Below are 22512 nucleotides of genomic sequence, written 5' to 3'. Positions count from 1 at the left end.
ATTCTTATACTTTTCTTAATACTATTTCTCATTTCAGAAAATCAACAACCTTAATTCAATCTTCAATTTTATTATTCCTATTACTTTTTCATTTTATTCATTAAATTAGACTTGGAGCCTTGTCCCTTACTTTTTTTAAATTCATTCAATTTAGCTAATTTAGCTAATTGCGTCTTACTTTTAACATCATGAAGGTCTCTACATTAATAACGATTTTAATTACTGTAACAATTAATTATGGTTATAATTAATTAATAGTAATTTCTTCATGGCAATTTAAAATCGTTAATTATAATAGTGTAAAATCATTTACATGACAAATATCAAATAACATCCATTAAAAAAAAGGAAGGGACAGTTGTATCATTAAATAGTCAGACTGAACTATTTATTAATAATGAGATGCAATTGTACAAATAAATAGTAATAAAATCATTAACACAATAAATTATTTTTGTGACACCCTAAATGAGTATGTTACATCTAAAAAACTTATGTAAAATTGAGATTAAATAAAAATTATGAAATTATAATCTAGTAATTAAAATTGCATTTACATTCAACAAGAAACGATCGTGTATAAAAATTTGCTAACTTTCTTTAAAAAAAAAAAGTATTAAAAAGTCATATACAATATAAAGTACTTTTTATATTATATATTAAATGCAAACTTAATAGCTTAAGAAGGTTGCTAATGCACTTACGTATATGGCATCATCTACAAAAGAGGTGAAGTGTTTCTTAACCCTCTCAACCACTTCAATATTGTATACATTCAATCCAATTATTGTATGATAATAATATTTTTGGTTGTTTTTGGTTGCACGATGATAATTCAAAAATGACAGAGTAAGTGAGAAGAAATGTGATGGAATAAAAAACTTGGCTTTTTTCTTCAATTCTTTCAATGGAATATAATATTTTTAAGGTGCATTTTTAAGAGACGTTGCAACTACCGTTAGCTCTAACTCACCAACCTAATCTTCCTTTATGTTCTTTTATGACAAAACTCAACCAGTAGTTCCGATTTTAATGAATCACAATTTTCTTAAATACTATATATACACGACTTAGGGAGAAGACAAGTGAAAATGAGTTAGAATATAGATGTGTAAAGTTAATGTGACGTTTTTTTTTTCATTTCAACATGTACCTTCTTGATATAATTGTTAAAAGAATGAAAAAAATTATTTTGGTTCTATAAAATTATAACTAATGTAGGTAATATTTTCTATTATGAATAGTTATATAAGTTTAAGAGAGAATTTACTAAGAGCCATAAAATGTGTATATACCAGAAAATATAATTTAAAAGAATAAGTTATTCAAAGGATAAAATTTAGAAACAAATATGGAAAAAAAAATCCTCTTCGTACATAGTTTAGATATAGGTTAATCCTCTTAGTTATGATTTATTATTATATATTATTTTTCTCTAATAATAATTTTATCTGGTAATTGTATTTAAATCAATATTAATCTTAGACTTTTTGCTTTTTATATCATATACTGCTTTTATTTTATTTTTTTTAATAATCCCTAATAAGAGAAATGATTAGATCCACATGGAAACTTAAATGAATGAGAAAGAATTTGTATTGAAGAGGTTCTCTTTTGCAAGTGCTCATTTTTCAATAACGACTACAATGCTTAATCATGGATTTTCATCCCTTTTTTAGCATCATGTCAACTTTGTAGGTAAACACGAACATAGAAACGACCATAAACATCTTTTTAAGTCTAATTAGTCCTTTGTTTTTGGGTGTCTTAACAAACTTAATTTTTCGTTAATTCTAACTTTTGTTTGTTTTGCTATCTATCATTTGAAGGATATATCACGTAAGGAATTAAATGTAAAAGTTTGTATTAAATGGGTGATAATGCAAATTAGAAAAAACACTTGGAACAATATATAACAACAATTTTAGAATCATAGTAAGTTTAGTTATTATTGAAAATTAAATAATAATAATTATAATTTTCTTTTGTTAATATATAACAATGGTTAGCAAAAATAAACATGGGTGTTTCATTGAAATTATTAAAAAAAGTTAATTTTATACAAATATAAATTTGATAATAAAAGAAACAAAGGAATAGAAAATGAAATTATTTTTCTTCTTATACATGCGAGACTATACATACGATAACGACAACACAAGAATAATAATATAACTATTATTTTTTCCCTTGGAGAAGCATGATTGTTATTCTCTTATTCTCACATAAATATGATAACAACAACATGACAACGACAACAATACAATAATGTGTTGATTGAGCAACATAACTCTTTTTACTTAAGAGCATAACAATATAAACGTCATGATTTGATTGTAACTCGATCCACTTGGAGTCTACTAAGAATCAAACTCATGACCTTGGCTTTGATATCAATTGTTGGATCGAGCATTTACAACTAAACCAAAAGTTATAGTTATTAGTTAAGATGCAACTATTTCTACTTAAGAGTATTATAGTCTAAACGTCAGGATTTGATTGTGACTCGACTCATTTGGTCTCTCCACAAGACAATTAATGTCACCTACAATATAATGATGACACAATTCTTTTTTTTTTTTTGAATGAAGGTAACACAATTGTGACATAATGAAGACAATAAATGATAGGAACATACAATAAATAAAACTTTAAAGTTGTACAATGTAAAACAAACTTATGTACTTTAATCATGACTTTTGCATGACAAAAATTGAAATCATATTTATAAAACACAAATTCTTTAATATAAAATTATACTTTCCAAACACATTTTATTCAATCTTGTAATTATTCTCAAAATCACTCAAATTTGTATTTAATTTTAATCGAAGGATTTTTTGAGGAAGATTCATGAAAGAGATATTACACCAAAACCTTTCACATTGATACTTTTTCCTCGAGCTTTCATGGTATGAATATTCTTTCTTGTATCATCGTTTATCATGTTTGTCTAAACTTCCCTCAAGAAGACTTTCAACATACGACATAATACTAATGAGACATGAGTCAACTCACACATAAGATATTGATATCATCTCGAACATAAAACATTAAGACAATAAATTTATGAGTTTTCATCCTTACATGATATTAATCTTTTTAATCTCTACTCAGATGTAAAACCTAAAGCAATACTTGAATTTTTCAACGCTAATATTATAAAAATATTAAAGTGTTTTCATTTATATAAAATTACAACCAATATTATTTGAAAGATTTTGGTGAAAAACGTATTTCTACTTTCATTATTTGTTCCAAGAGAATATACCAACTAAATGTGATAATTAAAGTTTTTTCATGTCAAAATGTTGTGCCAAATATCACGACACATTTATTTTGCTATATGTTCAAAGAAAATGAAAAGGAAAAAAAAAAATGCAAACGTTAATAATAATTTGAGTATTATTACGGCTCAGCCTTGAGGGCTCAAACTTTTTGTATTTCCATTAAGATTAAATTTGTGAAAAAAAAATAGAAGTATTAAAATAATATATATAAAATAAATAAATAAATAATAATATTAAAATTTAATCAAATTCTTTCATAAAGGTATTATTATACTGAAAGAACTCAAAAGGGGCATCATTGGTGATTAAATTACTGAAAACACCCAACAGAAAAATCCTAACACATTTTTGTCCTTTCTTTTAATACTTGTAAAATCTTTATATATAATCAATAATTCGAAAAAAGTGAAGATTTTTATTTAAAATTAACATAATAGTCCAGTGAAGCATATCAGTGTGAAATAGAAATGAGAGGGAAATAGAAAATGACATGTATTATAGGAATAAACAGTGCATATTAATGGCAAGGAGAGTCCCTGATCCGCAAAAAATGGATTGATAGTGATATCAGAACAAACCAAGATATCAATGCTGTGATATGATTGATATATATGTATATAATAATTGTAATAATAATAATAATAATAATAATAATAAAAATAACTCATGGATAACGACTCTGTCCTTTTTAATTTGTTTTCGTTTTTAACTTTGTCTTTCACTATAAATGATATTGTAATAATGTTATTACATGATGGTGAATTATGAACTTAATATTATTAACGTCATCAAAATTGATCTGTTCACATAATAGGTTACAAGAAGCTAAAATCGGAAATAAACTACTTAGAGTAATTAAAAAAGAGCTTTTTATTTGTAAAAACTAGAAAACATAGTATATTGTTTAGACCAAAGTTAAAAATGAAATATTTATTGAAAGTGAAATTAAAAATAAAATATTTAAAAATACTATAAACAAAAAATAAGGACTAACATAATGAGTAATGTATGAAGGTTTGTTTTTTTATTAGAAAACAAATTACATAAGTACATAAAAAATAATATTTCAAAAGTGATTGTATTTTAAAACTATTATTTTAATAATAAATCACTTAACTATAAATATAAATTTGATAACGGGATATTATTACTTAAAAACACTTCATTTTTCTAAAATATTTTCTAAAAAAACTCTTTTTTATCTTTGTGTAAATTACTTGATTCTCGTTCATTTATTTGAAGATTAGAGACTGCTTGTGTGATTCTTGCGACAAGATCTTCAAGTCCATTCGATCAATTTTCCTATTTGAGTAAGTTGATTTCAGTTATTCCTTTTGTGTAATTTTGATCATCCTTGCATATGTCTCTCTTTAAAGTTGCATGTGTTCCTTAATTCTTCTGTTTGGTTTAATTTTTTGTTGATCGATGGTCATGAGGGTATGATCTAATAATATATGTGGTATTTCTATGTGTAGATAGAGTACCTTGTGACTTAGAAAAGGTGTTGGTGTTATACTATAGTTAGTCAAGCTTTTCATTAAGTAAGGAAAACTAATTTTTGTCTATGTGCGTGAGTTTGATAAAAATTGATGGTTGCCTGTTGCTATTCTTTGAAATTAAGGATGAAATTTGGTTGGAATTAATGAACCTGGTATGATATGTATAATTTTCGTGATGTGGTATATTTTGGATGAGAATAGTATGTTGAATGTTTGTAAATTGTTTTGGTGTGTGAGTTAGGTAATGAGAATAACAATCGAATAATTTGGTACAAATTTTAGCTAGCAAAAACTATTTTGACTCAAAGTAATAAAAGATGAGTATAAAATTAATCCATTAAACTTGAAGATAGAGGTTTATTTTTTTTTAAATGTAAATATTATTTAGACATTTATATATCTTCTAATAATTTATAAATTACCTAATTTAGACATTAAAAATTGACAGGTAAATATGTGCCGACGATAATACTTTTATTCTTAATCACACATTTTTAATATTAGCACAAGTTATTAAATTTTTATTTTATTCAATTACGATAGTATTTATTATAATTGAAAAGTCACATTAGTCAACTATTTTTTTTTTCTACTTAATGTAACTTTATTAATGTTAATTTTAGTTATTGAAAATAGAAAAATAAAAAATGGTGGACGAACTCGTTTAAAAACTTATAAAATAAGTCAAGTGAGACAAAAGCATTATGACCTAAATTTAACTGCGCAACATTTTGTATGGATGGAAAATAATAAGTGTTGAAATTAGAATGTTATTTTTCTTTTTAAAATGAATATAAACTTTAAAATACGCACAAACGATATTTTTTTTATTAGTCATATTCTAAAATTTCTCACATTAAAAACTTATAGAGCCTCAAGCATTCTATTTCCCTTCCGTTCTATGAAGAAAAGAGAGTAAATTGTCCATCTTAAAAATAACAAGTAATTATATATAATTTCTCTAAAAAACCACACTCGTCTTTTACTTATTTTAACTTTTACCACAATACTTATAATGTAATTAAGTGAGATATTTTAGTATATTATATTTATGCATTTATTGATGACACATGAGTGAATGAATGACATAATAAGATAACTCTAATCCCCCAGAGTGTGCAGAGTTACATGTTGTGTAGTGATTGCGATCGAGAAGTTTGTGCCGACTTTGTTGAATCTTGACCCTTCTTCTGCGTTCCATGCACGTGCTTCCATCTTCATACTTAACCCACCAATACCAATAAATGCTCTTTCTATCAATTTTTACACCTCCCAAATTCCTCCACAAATACCTAAATACACATTTCCACAATTAAATCAATCAATATATGTGCATGTTTCTATATCAATTCAAGTTTTTTCCAAAAACAAAAAGTGTTATTGTTGATCAAAATGTATGGTTTATCTTGAAATTAAATTTTACTTAGGTTAAAATCCTAAGTAAGTTATGAGCATATCACTATGAAAAAATTAAATAAATCTAGTAATAAGATATATTAACTCCATCACTGAATTTAATTTTTTAACAAATTAAATTCAGTATAGTTTTAATCCATTGGATTGAAAAAAAAAATTCAAAACTAATAAATCTACTTAAAATGAATTAAACTTTAATCCGAATTTATTTTAAGTAGATTGATTAGATTTGGATTATAGATCTATTTTTATTTTATTGGATTTAAATTGGATAATGAAAAATTCAATTCATGCCTTATATGTGAATAATTTTTTTATTGAAATAATATAATTTACTTTTAGAATGTATATTATGTATAAAGATGACAAAAATATTATACTTACGAATATATGCATATAAAGTCCATCCATTAATAGTTGGTATCTGTAATTAATAAATAATCATGCGTAACAAATATTTTACTAATCGTTTATAAATAGATTAGAAGTATATATCATATTATATTATATATGCCGGCAGGTACCCATTATTAAAAAATTAAGTATTTGCTTGTATGTATGAAGCAAATTGGAACATTTGAAATTAAATTTAGAAAGTGGACCAATTAAAAATCACACTGAAAATTGAATCCTTCCTACTCACTTAAATTGAATGCTTAAATTCAATTTGTGGGTGCTCACGGTTTCATAACCCCATTATGCACATTTTTATTCATCGTGCACCATGAATGAAGAAGACCTTGTTTTGGTTTTTGTTTTTGATATTAGGATAATAAAGAAGCATGATAGGTAAGTATATTATCAAAAATTCTTGCAAACTTTAATTTTAACTGTATTTTATTCAATACTATTTTAATTCTAAAACAATTTTAGTGTTTAATTAGTCAAAATTTAATTTTGTTGTGTAAAATATCCATGGGCATCTAGCCGGTACCCACAGGTTAAAAAAATCTGTGATAAAGAAAATGTATAATGTGATTATTATGATTCCTAATTGTGCATTATTGTATTTGAAGGGATTCAACTAAGATAAAGAAAATGTATAATGTGAAATTGGAATCAAGACAATAAAACAAGAAGAGCAATTATAATGGTACCACCCACATGCAGGACCAACACATCATTCTTTACTTCACATCCATTAATTAAACTATGCTATAATTTTCCACTCTGTTATTTGTTGAGTTAGAAGAATATAAGAACAGTAAATTTAGAAAAATGACAAAACCACCAATACCCTTTGTTCATGAATAGAATGATGGGGTGATTTATTAGATGATCACCATGTTGTCGTACGAGATTATTGTCATATATTTTTTTAAAAAGAAAAAAGAAAAAATTTATTAAGACTCTTTCGTTTAGTTTCTTTTAATTTGCTGGAGTATGCCTTTAAAGAGTGTTCAAGAAGAAGGAAAAAATCTGTGATAATGGTGTGACAAGTTCTACGTTTCCGTGAATGTTTTTTGTCATACTCAAACTGTCATTTTTATCACACTTATCACGCGTGGCTCTTTTCAATCTTAAACAAAGCCAATTATTGAATGGACATGGTATTTTAACACTTTTTTTAAGTTAAATATGTTTTTATCTTTTAATTTTCAATAAATTTTAAAATTAGTTTATTTCAAAATTTTAGACCAATTTAGTTTTCTATTTTTCGAAATACATAAATTTAGTCATTTTAATCAAGTTTTCTTAGGTTTATTTGATGTTTCGTATATATTTTAGGATTGTATTGAGTCCAAATTCTCTACTGGTTGTTTGGTACTGACCTATGCTGAGCATTAAAAATACATTGTGTTAGTATTTTAAATATCTATTTAATATATTTTAAATCGTCAAAATTAGTCATAATCAGTGTATTATGAAAGCACAGTAGAGGAACAACACAACAAAACCCAGCAGAGAATTCAAATTCGACTGTATTTAAGTTTTTTATACTATTTGATACATTTTTTGTTTTAATGTTAAGTCAAATACTATTATGAAACGCGATTGAAATGCCAAATAAACTTAACAAAATTTGATTAAAAAGAATAAATCCACGTATTTCGGAAAATGAATAACTAAATTGGTCCAAAGTTTCGAAATTGACTAATTCCAAAATTTACTGAAAGTTAAAAGAACAAAAACATATTTAACCCCTCTTTTTATTATCATTTGACAATACTTCCTGTTATTATTTATTTTTTATTTTTTCTAGAAATATAAAAGTTAAGTTTTATCAAAACTATTTTATCTTTATACAAGTTGTGAAATGCGGTCAAATAACATTTTTTCTTATTCAATATCTTCTTTTTACATGTATGAAAACATGTCTATACGTATAAAGTATTATTTAAAAAACAAAAAATCTATTAGAAAATGTATAGTTCAAACTTTTTTTTTAAATTTAAAGATATCTTAAAATGTGTAATTAGAAACTGTATTTTACGTTTGATAATGTGTTTTAAATTATAATTTTTTAATTATATAATTCGAAAATATATTTTAAATTAAATATTTTCATAATACATTCAGATAATTAAAATATATTGTAGGTTATATTATATAAAAATTAGATTATATTTATAAATGTGAAATTTTTATATTTGAAAAACAAAAATCATTTGCCAATATAAGAGTGGAAAGAGAATCAATGATCCAACCTAAAAAAAAATAAAACCATTTTCATCCATATATAGTATGGTGATTGGCGATACTAGAATTGATCAAATAACCATATTAGCAACATTAAGACTATTTGTTTGGTTTGGAAATGAGAATAATTTTATTTGATCTGGACACACAACAAACATTTACTTTTCATTATTTAGTTCTTTGAAAAAAACAAAACTAGGATTTAGTACGGTGTAAATAGTAGCAGGCCCAAAAGCCCAAACAGATGGAGTAGCCCAAAATATGCCAAGTTGTGAAGTACAAATAAAAACTTTTCTTGTTTAAATTTTCAGGCTTTTACTCCTTGCACCCGCACAATTTCTTCACGCACCTCCTACATTTTCAAATTACGTTTTACTGTTTGTAAAAGTGATTTTTGGATTACATATTCTGAATTTTTTTTTAAACTTCTAAAATAAGATTTTCAGAATAAAATTTTCAAAATAGCATTTTTAGAATGTATAATATGTATTGTAGAACAAGTTTTTCAGAATAAGATTTTCGTAACAAACTTTTTATATTACATATAATATTTTTTCGAACAAATTTTTTATAATGAATTGTTTAAAATAAGCTTTTCAGGAAAGAGCTTGCAGTAACGGAGCTGGTTAACATGGTGATTTCAGCGATAATAAAGGATATTTTAGTCTTTTTAGTAGTATTCGGGAGCGTTAGTAATTGTGGAGGTGTAGGGAGTAAGTCCCAAATTAAAAGTAGATTGCATATAGATGCATATTGAAAATATGAATGAATAGCTAAGCTTAAATCGAGGATCAAGGTTTTCTAACTCCATAGTTTAAAATTAATTAATAATAATTTATCAGTACGATTATAGTTACTGTTATTCCATACGACATGAGTTAACCCTTATTTTCTTTGAAGATCACACCTTGCTATGAACTACCACTGTAAGAGTGACCACTACAAAGAAAATGTCTTTGTTGAAGCTTTATGGAGTAATCACTTTTCAATTTTAGAATCCCAAATTTGAAAAAAAGCTTGCATTTGAGAACATGGCATCGTCTTTGATCTTCCGTGCTTCGCGTAGATTTCTCAAACCTTCTTCTTCTTCTTCAGTATCGCTTCACCTTGACATCTTCAACCCTTTGAGCTCCGTTCAACAATTTGCAACCCAAAACCGGAACCCCAGTCTAAATCCCTCATTCAAACCACCCCAGCTCCAAAATTACAATTTTGAGTTTCGTAAAACTGTTGGGTCTCTCTCAAATTTTCATCTTGTTGCACACGTGTCCACGTGGCCCTCGAAGGAGAACAAGAACCAAAGTGGTAGTGTGAGTAATGGTGGTGGAGTGGACGCCACTTGGGTGGATTTGTACTTGCCAAAGCAGTTTCAGCCCTATGCACGCCTTGCTCGTCTTGATAAACCAATTGGGACGTGGTTGCTCCTATGGCCTTGTATCTGGTAAGAGTTCTTAGTTATTGATCTTATGGATAAATGCTTTCACCCTCATAAAAACACAGAGATAGTGATTGTCTATAAACATTAAACTTAATAGTGTGCAAATATACTTCCTTATTATCACTTATAATTGAAGAAACTACGAAGGAAAAAAAATGAAATAAACACCTCTTTTAAGTTAAGAAAAAGTGTTTTTGGAGAAACTATTATGAGAGAGTTTCTGCAAATTAATTTATGCATATGCTTATGGAAATATTTCTCCATGCAGACTCTAAGTCTCTAAATACCAATCTGCTAACATTTTCACAATGTTAGACTCAACGTTGAAATAAGACCAAATTACAATCCTTAAGTGAGACAAACAGTTTTATAAAGATGAGTTAGGTTTAAACTTGCTTCCTAACAGGATATCAAAGTTTATCCTAATAAGATTAGTTGAGCCTTCCATACCATCTGCTCTCGGGCCTCCATTGGACCACCTACAAATTACAATACTTACCTTAAGGTCAAACAATGATGAGTTTTTATTGGCAGGGTATAGAAATTAAACTGAATTGTCTATGCCTGCAAAGGATTTCTACGCTTTCATGCAATCACAAATTGCCAATTATAGTAAATTTGTTGACTTTACAATAACCTGCTTAAAGTTATGTCAATGGTGATTTCTTTCGGTTGACAGCACATGGATATTAAACTTTTGGAAATACAAAGATATTGTGTTGTTGTAAAGTTGGAGCTGTGTGTAACAATCGGTAATGAATTGAGGAATTTTTAAAGGCTAAAAGGGATATTTCTTTTCTGTAACTTAGATGCGCTGCTCTATTTATTGCAACCTTGTTATTTCATGCCTATATCATTCTTATTAATCTCCTGGTCAATTCTAAATTCATACATGAGACTATTCTGTCAATGTAAAGCTGATTTGGCGATGAACATGGAAGCTAAAACTTGTTTCATCAGGTTAAACGCATGTATAAACATAAGCCTAAAAAGTTCACCACTTCTTTAAATCTCTCTTTTTTATTGTATCTAATTTTCATGCATTTAGGTCAATTACCATGGCTGCAACCCCTGGTCATCTTCCTGATTTTAAAATGATGACTCTGTTTGCATGTGGGGCATTGCTTTTGAGAGGTGCTGGGTGTACCATTAATGATCTCCTTGACCGGGATATTGATACAATGGTAAATGTCACGTTTTTTTGGTTGCTTTGATTGTTATAGGGGATTATGAGATAGTAATTGAGTCGCAAATTATTATGGCAGGGTTGTTTCTATTTGGATGTGTTCGATTAAGATAATAGATGCTAATAGGAGAATGAACTGAACGCTAAGTCATGGCAACTCTAATGCTTTAACATTTCTCATGCCCTGAGTCATCTTTATTTTCTATAATTAGTATAAAATAATTTCATGTTCTAAGTACCTATCATGTTTCCAATGTGGTTAAATTATATCAATTTACGTGAACGAAACTTCCATCTGATCTTTTTTGTCCCCCACCCTGCCCTTTTTGGCTTGCCATAGGGGGATTCTTGTCCTCCTTTCTTCCTAAATCACCTTGTTATTGAACTTCTTTTTATTGATAAGAGGATTGTACTAAGATTTAGGTAGAATCAAAGAGCCTGGCAGATGAACATCGGACTCCTTGGATGCTATTGATACAAACTGAATGCATCAATAACTAAAATTAAAGAAATATAGCAAAATGGAGAATCAAGATGCCGTGCATTATTCAGATAAAAGAAAATTCATTACAATAGGGTGTCTACTGTCAGAGTTCTACCCATATTATACAGAGCAACTGCTCTCTATCCATAGCTAGCAAAATAGTACGCATGGATATCTTCTCCTCACTCTGCTTCGCTCCTAAATTCAAAAAACACATTCCACTGTTCAGTTACTAACTCCTTCCTTCCCTTTCTCTCTTACTTCCAGCTCATCACTTCTCTCTGTCATCATCATACATTCCTTCCGGTGTAAACCTTCCAAACTTTGGGCCAATGAGACAGGTATTGAGCTCCCATTCCCTTCTGATCCTGTAGCTAATTGAGTCTCAGACACCTATTGTTATGAACCAAGAATTGGGAATGGGAAAGAAAAAATAGATCTTATTGAATAGGATGAAAAAGAACAAGAAGTAGGAGAGAACTCTCTCCTCCATGTTATTTCAATGAAGTTACCGCTCTATTCCCACACAGGTTTACAGATTCCAGTGCCCCCTCTAAACCAAGTATCCTCCTATTTATAGATATGATGGGTTTGGCCTTTGACATCCCTCTAATTAGTAACTAACAACTTTAATTCCCTTTATTCTATATCCAAACACCTATCTTATTTAATTTGATTTTATTGATATAACATTACTTTGGTGATTTTCGTTTCAGTTAAAACACTTTATATATAGTAAGCGTGTGATGCTGTACTTCTCCCCTCTATCCTTTTCTAAAATGTTTCACTTTGTTTTCACTGTTATAGCTGATCTTATATTTTATGTTCTGAATGTCATTGTATATTGCAGGTAGAACGTACAAAGTTGAGACCTGTGGCAAGTGGTGTTTTGACACCATTTCAAGGACTTTGTTTTCTTGGTTTTCAATTACTTTTAGGTCTTGGAATTCTTCTACAACTGAATAATTATAGGTTAGTTCTTATTTTGAAATTCCAAAATGGATCAGGGTCTATCTTTGTTATGTTGGCACTTTAGATACTTAAATTTGTAAACACTTAATCAGTTAATTATAGAACCTTCTTGTCTGGAACTATGATCTGTCTCGCATGTCCTAATTGGCAAAGCTGGTAACACCAAATATGCATTTTGCTCTTTGTTTTCAAATATTAGCATAGGAATCAGTGAAAATAATAAAACTTGTTTTGTTTCCTATACAGATCTTTTATAACAAAAAACAAAATGAAAGCTATGGGACATTTTTGAAATTAAGTGAAAGTAAGCAAGTCCTACTTTAGTTTCTTCTCATGGCTTGCAAGTGCCTTGCATCCTTCTGCTTGAGTTCCATTGGAATTTTGCCAACTTTTATTTATTTCTTTGGCTTGTGTACATTCTGCAGTCGTGTTTTGGGTGCCTCATCCTTGTTGCTTGTCTTCTCCTATCCCCTCATGAAGAGGTTTACATTTTGGGTGAGAATTTCCTCATTTCTATTTTTGTATTCTTAATTCTTTATTATTATTCTGATGCATGATCTTATTATGCTGTATTATGATGCTCTCCTGTAACTAAATTGGTTAGCCTCAAGCCTATCTTGGGTTGACCTTTAATTGGGGAGCTTTGTTAGGATGGGCAGCAGTTAAAGGAAGTCTGGACCCATCTATTGTGCTGCCACTTTATGCCTCTGGAGTATTCTGGACTCTTGTGTACGATACTATCTATGCACATCAGGTAAAATATTATTGCTTCCTGTAAGATGTAATTCTATGGTTTTGCTCTGCTGTCTTTAACGGTGTCAGGATCTGCATTTATATGTTGTGTACCTTGACAAGTTATCTTGCACTCCTGAAGTTCTGCCTGCTAATAGGCTTATTGTGCTCTGCTAAAAAGATGGAAGGTGTAAAAGTGGTAGTATAACTTTTTAATTTAACCATTTTCAGATGATTTGTCATGTCTCTAACAGTTAAGTTTTCATGAAACAAAAAGTAAATGAGCAGACTACTTGTTATCCTCCACTTGAATCTTTTGTTTAAGGCAATGCAATCAAACTTCTTAATGTTTAAGAATCTTTCTAACGTTGGCATTCAGGATAAAGAAGATGACTTGAAAGTTGGAGTTAAATCAACAGCTTTGCGCTTTGGTGATTCAACAAAGGAGTGGATTACTGGGTTTGGAATTGCATGCCTTGGTGGTCTTGCTCTTAGCGGATTTAATGCTGAAATAGGTATTGGTTTATTACACCATTCCATTCTATCTGTTTTCGTGACTGTTTGAATTCCATCAAATGTTTCTACTTTCTGATTCATTTGTGTGGAGCAGGCTGGCCGTATTATGCATCTCTGGCAGTTGCATCTGGACACTTAGGCTGGCAAATATGGACAGTTGACCTTTCATCACGTGCTGATTGCAACAGGAAGTATGTTGGGGAAATTCATTGCATGAACTCATGATTTTGTTATCGAAAAAAGAAATTCTGAAAGGATCTCAGTTCTTAATTTTATTGGCTAGAACATCTTTTTGGAGCTTCAGAAAGTTTTTATGAAAAAGCAGTATTGAGATTATCATAAACTTCTTCATATTTCATTTTCAGTTTTTCAAAGATTAAATCATATACCTTTGCTAGAAACACTTAATGCCATATTTATACCCTCAGACCTCAAAAGAACTAACCCCTTCAAAATTCAGTGATTGCTCAATTTTATTACTTTTCAAGTGTTTTTATGATGATTGCAGTATGTTAGAAATCTTCTGAAATAACGAATTAAACATTATGAGCTGACTTTGGTGTATTTTTGTTTGCTATTTTATTTTTCCTTCAGATTTGTCTCAAATAAGTGGTTTGGAGCTATCATCTTTGGTGGAGTTCTAGCTGGCAGACTTTCATCATAGGGTTATATTTTGTCTTATAGAGAATACACCAGCACATTACAAATTGTGTCCATACTTAAACTGATTGTCCTAGGATTTTGTAGCTGAATACATTTATTTTGTATAACACGTTTTCAGAGCCAATTAATTTATGGCGGAGCTTTATTCATTGCATGTTCTTTTAGGTATTTTTTTGGACTAACTGTAAATGGTTAAGGTACTGACATGATATTTGTGTACAAGAAATAAAATAGTTTTCTCCATTTTACTTGTATTCATTGAAACAATTTTGGTAATGATTGAATTGGAAGACTAGTAATTATATTGAACTGGAAGAGATTGCATGTTTGATACATTGGAAAGTGTAAGCACAGTCTGACTTATTTTATGTTTTTAGTTTCTGAAAATTTAGTTAAATTTATTTTTGCCTTCCAAATCGAAACAAGTATTTTAATCTTGTAAAATTTAAAAATTATATTTGAGGTCTTAAAAATGAGATGATGTCATGATTACTCGAGGTTCTAAATTTAACACGTTCAAATGTTGACAGTGTCATAGGACTACTTTTTTCACTATCATTAATATTGTTTGGTTACAAGAAAAAAAAACTATTTAAAAACGAATAAAATCACTTTATTTCGATAGTCAATTATGTTTATAATTGGCTATTGTTATAATAAATTATAATCGGAATTAATTTTTGTCTGATAAGTTTACTGAAAAATAATTGAGATAATTAAATCTCACTTAGGTAAAACAAAAAGAAATTTACATAAAAAAATGCCAATACTCAAGGAAAACATATGAAAAATAATAAGTAAAATTTTCAAGAAACAAAAACACTTTTCTGAACTTTTTTATTACATTTAAACTGAATTAAAACATTAAATTATTTTAGAAACATAAAACAGCTAAAATTGAAGAGAAGAAGTTTTTTTAATTGGAAGTGGCTGTGATCTGTTTCCTTGCATAGAAAATAGAGAATAAAACATATGTCGATTTTGTCACCAAGAAGGGAGTGCATTATTATATTACAGAAATGAACATGTCTTAAATCTACCAACAAAATGTTTCGGATTTGTCAAACATTACTGCTGTCTGAATGGATGAAGACAATTACTAGTGTCACTGCACTGATAGGCATCCATAAGCCAAGTTAGTTTTATCTTGCAATTAGAAGTTACAGAAACTTTAATCTAAGGTGAATCATTTCAGTATTTGGTTGCATATGTTACATTTTCCTTTTCAAGCAATCGAACAAGGAACAAGTTTGACCATAAATAAGTACATTTGATCAGTGGGAAAGGAAGTGCTTCAACTGTGTCCCTAGGACAAGGTGGTGATGATGATGCTACACATTGAAATGTTTGTGCTTAATGAAGCTTTCTCTTGGTGCAACTGAACAAGGACCTTATCTCAGCAGCTGAAATCATGTACAACAGGGAAGGGAGAATGTGGGATATCAAGTAAGTTCAACTGCCAAAACTTAAGACCAAGATGAAGAGAAGCTGTTGATCAAGTCATTTACACGTTTGTGCACCTGATAAGGTATAATAGAGTGAGTTTTTAGCTAAGTAGAGAAGAACAATATCTATGAGACAGAATGTCTCCTACTTCTACCAGTTTTCCCCTCTGAACCACGAGACTTCCTACCTGATTTCTGGCGTTTTCCTCCTCCTTGACCACTAAAAATAGCAATCCTCCCAATTCCCTTTGAAAGTGATGTTAAGAATGTTCTTCCATTTCCTCCCTTTTCAATCATGCCTTGTTTCATGAACATCTGTTCCTTCTCCAACTCACTCAGCCTCACCCTCATTCTTGAAATCTCCAGCTTCAGTTCCCGGTTCTCTCTCCTCAGAGAAGCATAGTTGTCCCTTGGGGACATGGCTGCACTTGGAACACCACTGCTTATTCTCTGTGATAGCAGTCCATCTCCTGAACTCCCTGACAAAGCGTTTTTCAAACGTAGCTGCTCGAAGTACAGCACTTGCACCACCATCTGCAGTGGAAGCCTCTCATTCTGTGCTGCATGGTTGCATGCTTCTTGAGATAGCTTCTGGCAGTCTATCAACTTGCACAGCTTCTTGCATTCTTGTTCTGTTAGAGCTGGATGTGCCTGAGCAAGGAGCAGAAAGAATTGCTGTTATCAACATCAAGAAGGCAAAAGGTATAGATTGAATAGTATATGCACTAAAAGTGTAAAGGTTGTTCATGTAGTAGTAGTCTAATCATGAACTATCATATAAGTTTGTTGATTTTTATAATACATATCTTACAGATCCCACTTAACTATTTGAATATGATGTAACTATTTGAATGAGATAGATCTGTGATATAGTTCAAGCAAATTTACCTTCAAATAAATGTCCACGGCTCTATAAAGGCCATCATCAATAACACGAGCATAATCAGGAAGTATCTCTATCAAAGCAACGAATTTCTGTAGACTTAAGTACGGATCAGGTGAAATTTCTGCTAAATAAGCATCAATAAGCTGCCCCACTTTTAGCAGGGAGCCATGGCCAGCAGAACAAAGACCATCAGATTCATATCCACAATCTTCAGTTTCTTCCTCTTCGACCCTTTGCAAGAAATTCACCAGTAGCCTGTGAACTGTATCAACATCAAACAAAGAGTCTCCACTCTGTAATGATGGTATAAGTAGATCATCTAATGAGACCATTTCCAACCGTAATGCAATCCTTCGTTCAAGCTCAAGCCTGCAGGGAATGGTTGCACCTAACATGATAGCCATCTTTAACATGCCAAACAAAAATGTCAAGGGAATGGAAGAGCTTTTTTCTGTTGGCATGAGACTCACAAGAGTTTCCACAATTATCCTCTGGTCCTTTTCTACACTGGTAGGACTCGAGTTTGTCCTTGATGGATTCCAGAATTGACATTTTCCGATACCCTTCAGAGATGATTGAGCATAATGCATCAGTGATGCAATAATGCTGTCTGATCTCACCCCCATTCTTCCCATGGCACAAATAACTCCTTGGAAGTAATCTATACGCAGTACTGAGAGATCTTCAACCCACCAGGCTACACAATCCTCCTTTAGCTCTCTAGATTCTCCATCACATTCTAATTTAGATAAGCCAGAAACTAGCTGCTCCTTGCAAGCATTCATTGCAATGGCTTCCACACACCCACTTGATATTTCAATTTCATCCACTATATTTGTAGGTAACATTTCACATGTGGATAGCACTTCCACTGCCTTCTGAAGACTCTGAAAGACAATCTCATTCAGATAAATCTCTGCTCTTGAAATGAGGTTTTGCTCCCTGTATTCTTCTGTCATTTCCAGATACTCTGCTGCACAACGAAGCCGTGCAACATTGAATGTTGTAATCTCAAAGTTCATCCCATAGCAGAACTTCATGGCAAGTTCAAATGTCTGGTGCCCCCCTGGAAAGTTGAGCAGCTCCAAGTTTGAAACATTGGAACCCTTGACTTCAGCCACCATCTTCCGGATTTTCCCACTTAGAGTCACCAGGGGAAACTTCATGAACCAGAACAAAGTAAGTAACGACATTAGTTTAAATAAATTTTTATTTCTGTACAATCAAATACATTATCTTAGTATCATTGAGTTGACTGGTGCAGCTATTTTGCACTCAAAAGAAGCCAAATAGAAGTCATCAACTTTTCTCTTTGATATCATAAAGTAGGCATGACTTTTGGCAAATAGTGGTTGGTTTTTAGTTGGTTGTTAGCATATTATGAATTTTGGACATACTGCTTACTCTATCCCAATTCATAGCAATTGGTAAAAGAGACACCCAAATTAAACTCATGGCTACAGTTTAGAATATAAAACTCAAGTCAATGACAAATAGAACAGGTCATGAAAGTATCAAGTGGTTTTCAACAACATCTCAAAAGAATTACCTTATGTAGCAGAAAAGATTCACCATCAACGACAATTGTAATGTCTCCGGCTACATCAGCAAAAATCCTGCAACAAAACATAAGAATATGGCATGAGAACTGTTATAAAATCCTGTCAAGGATGCATATGATTCAAAAATCCACAGCATCCCTGAGTCCTTTCACCCTTCACCCCAAAAACTTGCTAACCAAAGAAATGAGAGTTGAGAATAGAATAACTGCACACGTCAAGAAATAAGAATGTTGTCTTTAAGCATCTTTTCACCTAGAATTTTCAAAAGAACTTAGGTAATCTCTACCTAGATAAAAAAAAACTCCAAATCCCACCATAAAAACCGTTTCGGATAATATGCATAACCTTTTACCCCAAAATCCAAAAGAAGGACAAGCCAAGGTATCAAATGCTTTAATTTCAAAACCGGTAAGATAGAACTACCATGAAAATAAGACTAGAAAACAAGCTCATGAAGTTACATTTTCAATTCATCTTGCCATCTGTCACAACCACAATCGTGACTAAAAGAAACATAGACAGACAAGGTTATCACACTCCCACAAGACACACATACGCAGTGAAAGAGAGAAATAAGAAACAAAAGGTTTGTGAGTTACCTAGTAGTGAATGAGTTGCAAAACTTAGGAGTAGCCGGAGAGCGTTTAGAAGAAGAGAGGGAGGTTTCAGAAACCATGTTTCTCTCTCTATCTCTGTATCTATGTATCTATCTATGTATCTGTTAGAAGAAAGAGTGAAGAGAGTTGAGAAAAGGAAACTCCTGCTGCTGCTGCCTGATCTGTGTATGTTTCAGGAACAGCAGCACAAACTGAGACCTGTGCTGTGGGTGTTGATGATTAAACTATCAAATGATGCGTACGGGAAGATTGCTGGTTCAGGAATATTTTGGAGCAAACGCCCCAAAAGGCACTCTCCATAGCATTCATTTATTCACAAATGCCATCACATACATCCAACTTAGCTTTTTCTTTTCGTTTTCATAACATGTGCTGCTGTGTGTAGTAGTAGCCAGCCTATGGTCTTCTTACCACTGCTGAACCATCTTTTGCTTTTTGGCTGCTTTTGTTTCTGCCTTTTGCGTTACAATACTATTGCAATACACTATACAAATACAGTGTTCAGACTTCGTATTCACATGTTATTATCTAATCAAGTACCATTGTTGGCCTTCGACGTTGACACTTTACGTTACAAACTAAAAGACTGAGTCCAGTGGTAAATTTTTGCATAAACAAACAACAGGGTTCTGCCTCTGCCACTTGCTTTATTGGGTTTCGATTCTGAATTGAAATCACCAAAACCAGACGTTACAACAATTCTAATTTTAATAGTGCCCTTTAATCATACAGTTACACTACAGGAAATTCAAATTCTTTTACTGATAAAAACTGTTGATTAAAGAGTTTTGTATGGGAGTTACAAATGAACTGCAAAAATTCTCTTATTGTGTTTCTTTCTTTTTCCAATTCAGATGCTCCGTCACTGTCATGAAGTTTCAATTTAGATTAAACTTGTTTAACCAGAAAACAAGTAAAATCTAATCAAGAATTTATTTTTTCCTCCTATCAGAGTAAATAAAAGTTACAGCATGCAAATTTGGTAAAAAAAATCGAAAGTGTGCTATTTGTATGAAGAATTCAAGATAAGAACAATGATTGAAAATTGGTCACACACTTTTATGCATGGCATTGTATCACCTTAACCTTAACTTTTACCTTCATGATATCTTACCAAACCATAGAAGTATCCCTGCACAAGATAGGATAGGAAAGGGTGAAAAGCAAAAGATGTGACACGTAGGGCAAGGGCACCATGAACATGCAGCAATCACGATGACAGTGGGGATGATTTGATGAAGGTTTTGGGGTCAATGTTGGATAGTAGAAGGCACAAGAAAGAAAAAAAGTGGTCTTAAAACATCTGACATGGAGTGTTGGTGGCATGGATCAATGTCACTGAGGTGACACGGAACTCAATAAAGATGCAATTATTAGAGACAGCACCACTACACATCTCTGCATTCTTATTTCTTTTCCCAACTCATTATATATTATTCATCACTCATATCAGTTATTAAAATCATAAATTATGCTATAGGTTACTGCATCATGTCACAGGTATATTCCTTCCTTGTCTCGGGTATAATTAGATATTTACACCCTTTTTCTTTTTTAGACCAAAGTTCTCCTTCATTTCTGCATAACCTTTTATAATTTAACCATTCATACTTTATGCAGCTTCATGACAAAGATAATCATTTTCCGACAACAAAAATAACTTTATCGAACCAAATCCTAACCTTGCACAAATGCTGTGGCGCGTCTTACACCTTAACGGCTCAATTATCACAAACTATATGTCTGTCTTAAAAGTCATGTTTTAATAAGATTAATTAAAATTAAGAGTGTGTTTGTTTTAGTGTTAAAAATGAACACACGTTTATGAATGTTTTTCATGTCAAATAACGACACCAAAACTGCTCAGATTTGTTACAAGTGATGTGTGTCTCTTTTTGCACATAATTACATAAAATATATGTTTGTGTTTGATAATCAACCATGCATGAAAATTAAAGAAGGGTAATCTAATAGTTATTTTGAAAAATGAAACCCTAGTTCACATAAGCCCAATGACCAAAAGCACATCATGCACATGGACATATATATACATTAGCACGTCCCTTCAAAATCAAGCAACCACCAGCAGCCAGTATTATGGGATCAAAATGATTAAGGCTATAATAATATATATATATATATATATATATATATATATATATATATATATATATATATATATATATATATTCCGAAATAAAATCTCTATGCTAAGTTAGGGTTAATAAATAATTCGAGGTGAAGTTTCTTTTGGAGTTCAAACTCACTTCTCTTACAATTTTGCTTTTGGAAGACATTTTAATTCTAATAACCTAAATTTATCACAATTCTAAACATGACTAATGTTGTTTCTGGAACTGGAAGCCTAAGTGATGACTTGAATGCTCTTCATGACTGAGATCGAATCTCTTATTACTTTAAAAGAGAAGGTCTACCTACAAAATACTCTCTAACGATCAAGTTAGTAAAAGAGCATTCAAGTCACCACTTGGATCTTGTCACCTGTACAAAGGCCCATATCTCCAATTCCAATAACAACTAAACTTTCACAATTTTATTCTTATCAAATATCTTAATAGATTATATGTAAACAAAATGTCTATGAGGTACTCTTAATTTTGTTATCTAAGTTATGTAAATTTTTTTACCAAAGGAAACTATTGTTATTGTTATTATTATTAACACCAAGACTTTCATCACCACATTTTTTTACAGTTTTCACTAATGTTGTCACACAAATATCTTTAAACTGATTATAATACAATTTTTAAACTAATTTATTGTGAAATTAAAAAAAATGACTTTTTAAAACTAAAAGTTATTAAACTAAAAATTAATTATAATTTTAAAAATTCAAAAAGTTAGAAATAAAGAAATTTCCAAAGCTACCTTGATTATATCTCACATCTTAGTTTTTTTTCTTACTGAAAAAGTGAATTTGAGTGTTTGCACATGACACGTGACGTATATCACCATCCATTACTTGGGCCATTGGGCCAACCACAAAAACAAACAATAGGCTGCTACTTCCTGCACCGTGTTTTCTTCATCCTGCATTCCCAAAATTTCAAAATTCCCCTTTACCCCTCAAAGTAAAAATCCCTCATTGTGCCATCCATGCCAATCGTGGTGCACCTCCTCCTCTCATTGTCTCATTCCTATTGCA

General features: G+C 30.7%; 2 protein-coding genes across 3 annotated transcripts; one reads left to right on the top strand and one right to left on the bottom strand.

Moving 5' to 3' along the window:
• Positions 1-9704: 9704 nt before the first annotated feature.
• On the top strand, positions 9705-15079 carry LOC114183419 (4-hydroxybenzoate polyprenyltransferase, mitochondrial). Its single transcript, XM_028070432.1, has 8 exons — positions 9705-10286; positions 11332-11467; positions 12804-12925; positions 13351-13420; positions 13530-13679; positions 14037-14172; positions 14268-14364; positions 14768-15079. Exons 1-8 carry the CDS (start codon positions 9877-9879, stop codon positions 14835-14837), a joined length of 1191 nt encoding a protein of 396 aa, XP_027926233.1. The 5' UTR covers positions 9705-9876; the 3' UTR covers positions 14838-15079.
• A 794-nt stretch (positions 15080-15873) lies between these two features.
• On the bottom strand, positions 15874-19787 carry LOC114185642 (BTB/POZ domain-containing protein At3g08570). Of its 2 annotated transcripts, XM_028073498.1 has the most exons (5): positions 19329-19784; positions 18717-18783; positions 17170-18327; positions 16470-16932; positions 15874-16356 (listed from the first exon to the last, which is right to left on the bottom strand). In XM_028073498.1, exons 1-5 carry the CDS (start codon positions 19403-19405, stop codon positions 16337-16339), a joined length of 1785 nt encoding a protein of 594 aa, XP_027929299.1. In that variant the 5' UTR covers positions 19406-19784; the 3' UTR covers positions 15874-16336. The 2 variants fall into 2 exon arrangements, with proteins under 2 accessions (XP_027929299.1, XP_027929296.1); XM_028073495.1 differs by having other exon boundaries at positions 15874-16932; positions 19329-19787.
• Positions 19788-22512: the final 2725 nt, after the last annotated feature.

This window comes from Vigna unguiculata, chromosome 5 (assembly GCF_004118075.2).
Source record: "Vigna unguiculata cultivar IT97K-499-35 chromosome 5, ASM411807v1, whole genome shotgun sequence".
In the NCBI taxonomy this organism is placed as follows: Eukaryota; Viridiplantae; Streptophyta; class Magnoliopsida; order Fabales; family Fabaceae; genus Vigna; species Vigna unguiculata.
Note: the sequence above shows the minus strand (reverse complement) of the source record. Positions and strands in the feature narration are given on the sequence as shown.